Source organism: Myotis brandtii, unplaced genomic scaffold, assembly GCF_000412655.1.
Source record: "Myotis brandtii unplaced genomic scaffold, ASM41265v1 scaffold129, whole genome shotgun sequence".
Classification (NCBI taxonomy): Eukaryota; Metazoa; Chordata; class Mammalia; order Chiroptera; family Vespertilionidae; genus Myotis; species Myotis brandtii.
The window spans coordinates 490,589-501,084 of NW_005354551.1; the positions used below are offsets into that span (position 1 = coordinate 490,589).

Here is a 10,496-nt window from a genome sequence, read left to right on the forward strand (position 1 = left end):
TGTTCTTCATGCTGGGTGGGCGGCGCCTGCAGCCCTGGAGCTGCCATCCCGGGTTACAAAGGAAGAAAGCGAGGCTCAGAGAGGCCCTCAGAGGGTGAACAGCAGAATCGGAATTCAAATCTGGGCTCCTGACCCCCAGCCTCTCGTAGGCAAGCCCGCCTCACTCACCTGAACCTCTGACCACCCACACTGAGAGCCTCGCCGTGCCCGGCCCTGAGACCCAGGGATAAACAGCACCAGCGCCGGCCCTCCTCGGCTCTCCGTCCAGTCAGCCGCAGCTCAGTAGGGCGGTGGCTTGCACACCGATAGCACTAACTGGGGACCAGACGCTGTTGGAAGTGTTTTAACTCACCTGGCCCTTGGTTACAAAATAGGCCTCCGTGTTACAGAAGAAGAAACGGAGGCACACAGAGGCTCCGTAACTTGCCCAAAGTCGCAGAACTAGGAAGACTCAGGCCCCAAAATCCTGCTCCAGGGTGTCGCTTGTACCCACGTGAGAAAACACTGGGATGGAGGGGACACAGGAGTGGGAGCGCAGGGTGGACCCCTCCCCTGGCCAGGACTGGGCTCAGAGAAAGCATTCCCAGAAGGTGCGCCCTCCGCGGAGACCAGGAATAGGAGAGGGCATTGAGCCAAAGGACCATGGGCCGGGGCAGAGGGAACGTCCCCGGCAACTAACTGGAAGGCTCCCTGAGAGGCCAGCGGGTCAGGCTCTGCCCTCGAGGAAGTGCCGTGAACCAGCTGCCGCTCCTCTACTTCCTGAGCGTGAAACTGACACTCCGGAGCCTCCCGCAGCCCATGGGGCCCTGTGACGTGCTCGGGCAGCAGGAAGGCGTTGCCTGGGCCAACCTTTGTCTTGGCACCTGTGGGCTGCTGGGCTTGTGGCAAACGTGTGGATGTTGTTGGAAACCAACTGTGATAGAAATTTGGAAGCCATTCTCCCGGGAGCTGGCAGAGGCCAAACGGGCACGGTCGTGCTTGGCATGGCTGGACACTGCTGCCCGGAGAAGCTGAGATCCAGGGAGCGGAGGATTTCCCGGGACGACGACGGTGCCACTGCTGGGGGCCGGGGCTGCCTGAGTGATGAGGCCCAGATACGAGGCTCAAATAACAGACCCTGAGCATGGGGAGCCCCTCTGACCCAGCAGGTGCTTGCTGTCTGGGGTGGACTCGAGGGTAGATCAGCAGGTGTCAGGCCCTTTCAGACCCCAGGCCTTTGCACATGCTGTGCCCTGTACCCCCACACGCAGCCCTCTTTCTCCACCAACTCAGGAGGTTCCTCCCCCAGGCGTCCCAGCTCCGCAAGCAGGTGGTTGCTTTTCCCTCTTGGCCCTAAAACTCTTTGTTCACGCTCGGGTTTTCCCTTTTTTTAAAAATTAATTTTTTGTTTTGAAATAATGTCAAACTTACAGAAAAGTTGCAAAAATAGGACAAAGAATTTTTAACCCATTTGCCTTTATCAGCTTCTCTCTCTGTCTCTCTCTCTGTCTCTCTCTCCCCCTCTCTCTCTCCCTCTTTCTCTCCTCTCGCTCTCAAAACACACACGCACACTTTTGTTTAAACCATTGGTGTTCAAGCGCTTTCATGACACCTTGTAGACTGTGCCGTGAGCCTGTCTCCCCACCTCACGCCCCGTCCCTAAGCCTCCAGCTCTTCCAAGGCCAGGGTGGTACCCAGCACGTGGCCGAGCCTGGATGCAGCAGACAGTCCATGCGGGTCTTCCAATGACAGGACGCGGGTCAGAGCAGGGACTGGAAGGGGCAGAGGAAGGCAGGCATGGGCAGTGCTGGCCTGCAGCCGGGAGGGACCCCATTCCTCGCCTGTGCTTGTGACAAGAGCTAAGGAGGGGGCCCAGCCCTGGCTCAGCAGGTTTGGGAAGACACTGAGAACCGACCGGGCGTGGCTGGGACCTGCTCCGGATTGCAGCTGGAGCGTCCAGTCCCCTCCGGGCTGAGGCAGGGTACCCTCCCGCCAGGCCCAGCACCCCGGGCAGTCGTGTCTGCGGGAGTCTATCTTCCTTTCCATCCATCTCCTCACTTTTGTATCTTTCATTTTCTTCCTGAGTAAAATTCCTCTTGGAAAAGCCTTCGTGTGGCTCCACAAGAGAAGGGACTTGTCCATCCCGAGGGCTCGGTGCTGCTCACAGAAGGTGCAGGGCTGATGGCCTTGAGCAGTGACTTCACTCCTCCGAGCCCCGGCATCCTCACCTGTCAGTGAGCCCGGCAGGTGCGCTTACCTCATGGGTCGTCGCGAAGATTCGGTGACGTCATGCGTGGCAGCACTTAGTGGAGACCCTGACCCGAGAGGAGCCGTCCGTCATCACCAGCTGCTGTCGTTTTTGGCTGGGGCAGCAGCAGCAGCCGGCCCGGGCCGGCCTCCCTCACAGCCCCCAGCTCTGGGAATTGCGGGGCTTGGCCAGTACCGCATTCATGAGCTGCCTGGCTGGGGTCGTGACCTCAGACCCAGGAGAGGCCACAGCTGACAGATGGCCCCCGGAGCCAGGAGCCCCGGTTTGCTGAGGGCCTGCTGCATGCTGCCTACATCAGATCGCACCGACTCTGAGAGTGAGCAGCATTGTTCCCGCTTCACAGCTGAGCAAGGGGCTCCGGGACCTGCCAACTCTTAGCTGTGACATCTTGGGGGAGGTCCTTCCGTCCCCAGGCCTCATGGTCCTGCTCCCTGTAAAATAGGGACAATCCCAGACCAACCTCCTGGGCCTCCCGTCAGGACTCAGCGAGATAATGCCTCTGAGGGGCTCCCGGGCTCCCACAGAGATGCCCCTCGGGCTCTCTTACTGCCTGAGGCTTCCCAGCCTCCAAGCCTGCACTCTCCCCACCCCCAGCAGCGGTGGCCACCCTGCCTCCGACCTACTGAGGCCAGACAGATGGTGAAATAATGGTGACTGGTGAGGACAGTGTGTAAGTTAGGGCCAAACTGTGTGTTCTAGGCTGAAAATCTACTGGAAATTTGGTAAAATTAGCGTCTGGGGAAGCCTGGAATGGGGATAGGTAGTGGCAGTTCTTGGCTGAGCAGGCATTAAGGCCCAGATGCGGGATGGCCTCCGCGTTTTAGTCACTGCTTCATCCTGGTGCCCAGAGCAGCACCTGCACCGCAGGTAACTGAGAAATACTTGCTGAATGAATGAAAAGGGTGAGTCCGCGAAGGTTGGAGGTTGCCCTGAGCAGGGCGGAGAGGGCGGGAAAGGCGCACAGACTCCTCTTCCCTGCTCCCCTCCATCTGCAGGCAGCCCCATCTTCCCTGCTCCCCTCCATCTGCAGACAGCCCCATCTTCCCTGCTCCCCTCTACCTGCAGACAGCCCCATCTTCCCTGCTCCCCTCCATCTGCAGACAGCCCCATCTTCCCTGCTCCCCTCCATCTGCAGACAGCCCCATCTTCTCCTGCTCCCCTCCATCTGCAGACAGCCTCATCTTCTCCTGCTTCCCTCCATCTGCAGACAGCCCGGGCCTCCCTGCCTCTTTGCATCTCTCTCTGTGACCTTCATCAAGTTCCTGTCCTGAAAAAGGGACTCAGAGAGCCCTGAGGCCCCTCAGGCTCTGGCTGCCATGGCTGGGAGGGGGTGTGGTGCACTGGCCCTAGCAAAGAGAAGATTCAAAATCAGGCCCATCTCTCCATCCCCACGCGTCTAACATCATCTAGGACACCTTCCTGGCTGTAGCCTCGGGCTGGATTTAATAAGTAAATGCTTCCCTAGCCGGTTTGGCTCAGTGGATAGAGCGTCAGCCTGTGGACTGAAGGGTCCCAGGTTGGATTCTGGCCAAGGGAACATGCCCGGGTTGCGGGCTCGATCCCCTGTAGGGGGCGTGCAGGAGGCACCAATCAATGATTCCCTCTCACTATTGATGTTCCTCTCTCTCTCGCTCCCTCTCACTTCCTCTCTGAAATCAATAAACATATATTACCAAAAAAAAAAAAAGCTTAAAAAAAAGGGAAGAAGTAAATGCTTTTCAGTCTGGGGCGGTGACTCACTGAAACACGTATGCTCATATTTGTCCTCAATACTTGCATGACATTGGACCTAAGGAGGGCGAGAGCATGCCTTCCTTCTGGTGACCTCTCAGGCCAGCCCTACGGAGCCATCAGATCATTTATGGGACATTCTGCCACTGGGAGTTCCTTGAGGGTGAATTCACCTCCGCAGCCCCGGTGCCTCGCATGGGCCTAGCTCACCGCAGGTGGTCAGTAACCGTGTGGCCAGGCAGCAGCAGGAAGGAAGGGTCTCTGCCCTAAGGAAGCCTTTAGCCCAAAGGCAAAGACATGGTCAGCTGACTGGCCTCCAGCATGTGCGTGCCCCACCGACATTTGTTTGCAATGAATAAAGTGGCACTAATCACCCAACAATAAGCCTCGCAATAGCTACTGTGTCTTGAGCACTTACTATGTGCCAGGGACTAGACCAAGCACGGTCCCTACTTTACCCGATTAGATTTCCAGAACCAGCTGACAAGATCAGTGCTGTTAACAGCCCCATTCTATGGGCAGAGAGCTGACGGCTCACATGGGGGGGTGGGGCGGGGGGCAGCGCTAGGACTCCATCTCAGGCCTGCCTGGCAAGCGCCCTGCTCTTTCCCCTCCCCACCTTGTCTCCAAGCAGCTGTGAGGGGCCCGCTCTGTGCCCAGCCCTGTGCTGGGGGCTGGGGGCTGGAGGCTGGAGGAGAAGTATGAGGAACAGCCTGGTCCCAGGAGCTTCGAGTCTGGCTGCAGAGGCCAGATAAACACACAGGACCCTTAGCAGATAAAACAGTCTGCGACCCCATCCTGATGGCGAGGCACAGGCCAGGGAGCGCAGTGCCTGCCGGTGGGAGGAAGTGCGGGAGAAGTGCAGGGTCTGGCCTGCGGGCAGCAGGATGTCCCGTGTTCCAATTGGGGAAGGAGGCTCAGAGAGGAAGGTCACACCACCAGTCAGGGTCTCCACACGGCTTGGCCCAGCCCCGAGGCCTCTCCCCTTCCCCCTGTCCTACATCATCTCTTGAATCCAAGAGGCTTCCTGGAGGTGATAGAATCCGGACTCAGCACAGGTTGATCTCAAGAAAAAGTGAGTTTTTGCAGATAGGAGAGCAAAGGAGCCTGGCCGGTGTGGCTCAGTGGTTGAACGTTGACCTATAAACCAAGAGGTCACGGTTTGATTCCTGGTCAGGGCACATGCCCGGGTTTACAGGCTTACTCCCCAGGTGGGGGTATGGGGAAGGAAGCCAATCAATGATTCTCTCTCATCATTGATGTTTCTATCTCTCTCCCTCTCCCTTCCTCTCTCAAATCAATAAAATATATATATATTTTAAAATTTTTTTAATGAGAGAGCAGAAAACTGGAAAGGCAGGCTGGAGCAGGGATGAGGAGAGAATGGAGAATAATGTCTTTCTCAGAGACCAGGGCCTGTCCTGCCCACCTCCCAGGACCCCCACTGAGTCTGCTTTGGGAACATGTGAGTTATGCTGGGAATGGCACTTCCACCAGGACACCGCCTGGTGCCGGGGGATCACCATGCCCAAGGCTTCCTTTCCAGACCAACTCAGCCTCATCTGGTTCTCCTCCAAACACTCCTTCCTGCCAGGATGCACTTCCTTCCGACACCTGGGAGAGACATCGCAGGTGATGTGCCCAGATGTGCCACAGGTCTTATTCCAATTCCCTCTGGGCCACGGACTGGCTGGGGGACCCCAGACAGGCCACTGAGCCTCGCTTTTTCCTCTGGAGAGCAGAGCTGGTTGCTAAGGTTGTTGTGAGCCGTAGGTAGCATGTGCAAAGGCCCCGGTGCCCTCAGAACGGGGAGCTACTGCTGGATCCATAAGGCAACTCTGAATTCCCAGCCCCAGGCAGCCTAGCACCTTGGAAAAGATGGCGCTGAGGCGGGACGGGAGGACACACAGTGGAGCCGGCAGAGGAGGTACCCTGGGAAGGAGCAAAAGCAGGAAGAAAGGAGGTGGGTGTGGGGTGGGCCGATAGCTCTATGGAAAAGGAAGACGGTTGCAGGGCAGCGGCTGGCACCTGAGAGAGTCCTGCCTTACCCTGGGCCGGCCCTGCTGTCCCCAGAGGACAAAGCAGGACTGTCTTTCCCCACAGCTGGAACAGGCCAACCCTGCCCAGGCAGCAGTTATCTACCACGTGGCTGGGAACTCCCCTCTGCTGTGCTCGCAGGCGCCCCACAATCCGTTTCCTCTCTCAGCAGGTTCCTCTCTCAGCAGTCGCTGCCAGGTGCCCACTAGTCAGCAAGGCTCCAGCCTGGCACCCAGCAAAGAGGCAGAGCCGGGAGGGGCCGCAGCAGTAGAGTCAAGGGGCTGGGACCCAGGGCCCGTGAGAAAAAGCTGGAGGAGCCACTGCCACCGGCTTTAGGGGCACGGTGGCCTGGCCACGTGCTCCAGGCCTCTGGGGCCTCCTGTGCTGAACACAGCCAGCTGCTCACCACCCCCAGTAAAGAACCCACAAAAGGAACTGGACTTGTCCTACAGCACGTGAGACCGAAGGGTAGACCTAAGGAAGTCCTTCTTGGTTTCAGGTGCTAAGAAGGTGGGAGGTGGTAAGAACGTGGCTGGTGTTCTCTTGCTGTTGTTTTTAATATGTTTTTATTGATTTCAGAGAGGAAGGGAGAGGGAGATAGAAAGATCAATGATGAGAGAGAATCATTGACTAGCTGCCTCCTGCAGGCCCCCCACTGGGGATGGAGCCGGCAACCCGGGCATGTGCCCTGACGGGGAGTCGAACCATGACCTCCTGGTTCATAGGTCGATGCTGAGCCACTGAGCCACATCGGCCGGGCGAGAGTGGCTGGTGTTTATTCCCAGGGGCTCCGGCCCTGAGGCAGGACAATGTCAAGGTTGAAAGCGCTGGAGCTAGGCTGCCTGAGTCCAAGTTTCGGTCCCACCAGTTCCCAGCTGGGTCTTGATGGACAAGTTGCTTCCCCACTCAGTGCGTCCTATAAGCTTTAGCTCTTTGTATTGTTATCCTCCTTCCAGAATCTCTTCCTTCAGGCCCACTCCCAAGCGGAGAAAATCATAGCGTCCTCGTCCCGAAGCTAGAGCAAGGGGTCCCAGAGTCCTGGCTGCTAGGTGGGTATTGGTTTGGGGAATGAGGCAGAGATCTCCCTGAGCAACCTTTCAGGGCGCCCTGCACCCCAGGGCCAGGAGCGCTCAAGGGAAGTGGTGAGGCCAGAGCTAGGGGTGGGCCCAGGCTGCCTGAGAGCCCAGAGAAGCAAGGGAGAAAGGACCACGCCGGGCCAGAGCTGGGGCCCATGGCCCTATCTCCTGCTTTCCCTCCCCCCTGGTCTTTGGGGCAAAGAATTGTGCTGGTTCAGGCCTGGAAATACCAGAAATACCAGAAACTAAAGTCGTCTCTCTTTGGGCGGCCACAGCACAAAACCAACCAACATGATCCTGCTATTAACCTCGATTAACTTGGAGAGGATTCCATCTCGGGCTGTCGAGGCCCCCGTGGCCCCAGCCAAGGCCCCTGATGCCAGCCCAAAATGGCCAGGGCAGGGCAGAGGGTGGGCAGTGGAGAACGGTGGTGGGCAGCATCCCCAGTGCAGGGGCTGAACCGGGAACAGGGCATCCTGAGCCACCAGGGCCTGAGCTGCCCCCACCCCAGCTCCGCTTTTTCTGCTGCCCGTCCACAGACACGGGCACAGAGGAGGTGATTGTTTCTGTCTGACCACGGCGACTGCTCCCCAGGGCAGCCGAGAGCGCAGGCCTGGGTGTCGCAGAGGTAATTGCCAACCACGGGGCCAAAACCTGCCCCCTCCACTCCTGCGGACACAGACGCTCCAGCAAGAGACAGAAGGACAGTCACGGGCACACAGAGGCCCTCACAGGGCCCAGGAGAGGAGCTGGGCCTGTCTGGTCACCCTCCCGGCCAGCCATGCACACACGCACCACACTTGCACTACACACACAGGCACACTCCCTCCCACCACCCACACCCCAGAAAGAGGCTCCACAGAAGCTACACCCCCGAGGCACAGTTCCTAGGAGGATAAAAACACCCATTCAGGCAGGGGGCGAGGGCAGGCACCAAAATAGAACCGCTGAGAAGTCCTGGGCGGAAGGGAAAGACAGGCCCAGAGGCGGACGGACTGCGTCTGAGTCCTGCTCCTATCACTTCCTCGCTGGGTGCTAGGGCCAAATCACTTCCCCTTCCCAAACCTGCACTGTGCCATCTGTGAAATGGGCACAGATAAAGGGCCCAGTGGTAGAGGCCCGACCTCAGTAGCAGTGGTCCAGGCGAAGAGGAGGGGCCACTGTGATTACAATTTACTCTTAGAGATAGGAGGCCAGAGGAACTCAGGGATGAGCGCAGCCTGAGCAGGAAGGGCCGGGGCAGGACCCTGGGGCAGGGGGCCCCTCAGAGCTGGGAAATAGGCGCTAGAAGAACTCGGGTTTTAGAGGGAGCCCGACGGGCTGGCAGTCCAGCCTGCCACGTCACAGCCCTGTCGTCTGGGTAAGTCAGTTCTCCTCTCTGAGCCTCTCTGTCGGAGACGACGTGAACACCACTAGCCTTCTAGGGGGGTTGAGGACAGTAACCCCACAGAAGCTAACAGCGATGACGCCGTGTGACCAGGGACGAGTTGACTGACTCTCTGTGGGCTGGGGATGACGGCAGTGCTGACCTCACGGGCGCTGTGAGGATGACATGCTCAGCACACGTCAGGATGCTGGCACGCAGTCTGTGTACTCAGCATCGCATGGGGAGAACCATGGCCAGCAGTGTCGCTCCCGGCCCATGGGAGGTAGATCTCTCCAGGGGCCTCCGGCGTTCAGGTCCCGAATACCCTCCACCTCTGAAAAGGAGGGTGCGGGGAGGAGCCCCGGGACCCAGCCTGCCCTCCCTCTGCCGCCCACAGGGACTCGGGAGGCGGCCTTCGTGTACGCCATCTCTTCAGCAGGTGTGGCCTTCGCGGTGACGCGGGCGTGCAGCAGTGGGGAGCTGGAAAAGTGTGGCTGTGACCGGACAGTACACGGGGTCAGCCCCCAGGGTAAGTGCGGGAGGTGGGGAGGCGTGAGTGGGAGAGCAGAGGCCTGGCCGTCACTCATCTGTGGCCCCTTCTGCCCCCGGGCCCCAGGCTTCCAGTGGTCAGGATGCTCCGACAACATCGCCTATGGCGTGGCCTTCTCACAGTCGTTCGTGGACGTGCGGGAGAGGAGCAAGGGGGCCTCGTCCAGCCGGGCCCTCATGAACCTCCACAACAATGAGGCCGGCAGGAAGGTAGCGTGGCATTTCTTCTGCCCCCACCACCCAGGGGCAGGGGCGGACTCGGGAAGGTCCCTGACACACTCTCCCACCCACATGCCACTCAGAAAACATCTGCCCAGGCTCTCACCGGCACCAGGCACCTCCGGGAAGGCAGGGGGCAGGAGCAGTGAGCGGCGCCCTGCACAGCACACATCCCCCCACGTACCTAACAGGTAGCACGCTAGGATGTGAATCCTGTGTCATAGCAAAGGTCATGTGCTTCTCTCAGATACCATCTGCCTTCTCCATACCTACTCAAGGTTCCTGTGCAGATTCAATGCAAATGTGTTCTTCCCCATCATGTCACCTGCCACTTGCTGTTTCATATGACACTGCCCTGTAAAATATCTCTCCCTTGCCTGGCTGGTGTGAGCATCAACCCATGAAGCAAGAGGTCACTGGTTCGATTCCCAGTCAGGGCACATGCCCAGGTTTCAGGCTCAATCCCCAGTAGGGGGCGTGCAGGAGGCAGCTTATCGATGTTTCTCTCTCATCGATGTTTCTATCTCTCTATCCTCCTCTCTCTCGAAAACCAATGAAAACGTATTTTAAAAATAAAATAAAACGTCTCTCCCCTGCAACTGTAAGTGCCCCAAGGGCAGGGCCAATATCTTCTTTAACTGCCCCCAACACAGCTTACCAGCCCACCACACATACAGTAGGTGCTTAATACAGAGGAAGCCTGGCAATGCATCCTTCTCCGATTCTGCGGCATCCCCCCACCAAGCCCCCTCCGGCCCCTCCGCAGCCTCCCCTGACACCTGTCTGCTCTCTCCCCTGCCGTCCCGTGCAGGCCATCCTGACGCACATGCGGGTGGAGTGCAAGTGCCACGGGGTGTCGGGCTCCTGCGAGGTAAAGACCTGCTGGCGAGCCGTGCCGCCCTTCCGCCAGGTGGGCCACGCCCTGAAGGAGAAGTTTGACGGTGCCACCGAGGTGGAGCCGCGGCGTGTGGGCTCCTCCAGGGCGCTGGTGCCGCGCAACGCGCAATTCAAGCCGCACACCGACGAGGACCTGGTGTACTTGGAGCCCAGCCCGGACTTCTGCGAGCAGGACATGCGCAGCGGTGTGCTGGGCACGCGGGGCCGCACGTGCAACAAGACATCCAAGGCCATCGACGGCTGTGAGCTGCTGTGCTGCGGCCGCGGCTTCCACACGGCACAGGTGGAGCTGGCCGAGCGCTGCAGCTGCAAGTTCCACTGGTGCTGCTTCGTCAAGTGCCGGCAGTGCCAGCGGCTGGTGGAGCTGCACACG

The 10,496-nt window shown here is 59.0% G+C and overlaps 1 protein-coding gene across 1 annotated transcript in view; it reads left to right on the forward strand.

Moving 5' to 3' along the window:
• WNT4 (wingless-type MMTV integration site family, member 4) overlaps positions 1–10,496 on the forward strand; it is an 11,982-nt gene that overhangs the window by 424 nt on the left and 1,062 nt on the right. Inside the window, exons 2-4 of the mRNA XM_014534357.1 lie at positions 8,856–8,987; positions 9,075–9,217; positions 10,038–10,496. Coding sequence (XP_014389843.1) covers positions 8,856–8,987; positions 9,075–9,217; positions 10,038–10,496 — 734 coding nt within the window. The remainder of the gene's footprint in view (positions 1–8,855; positions 8,988–9,074; positions 9,218–10,037) is intronic.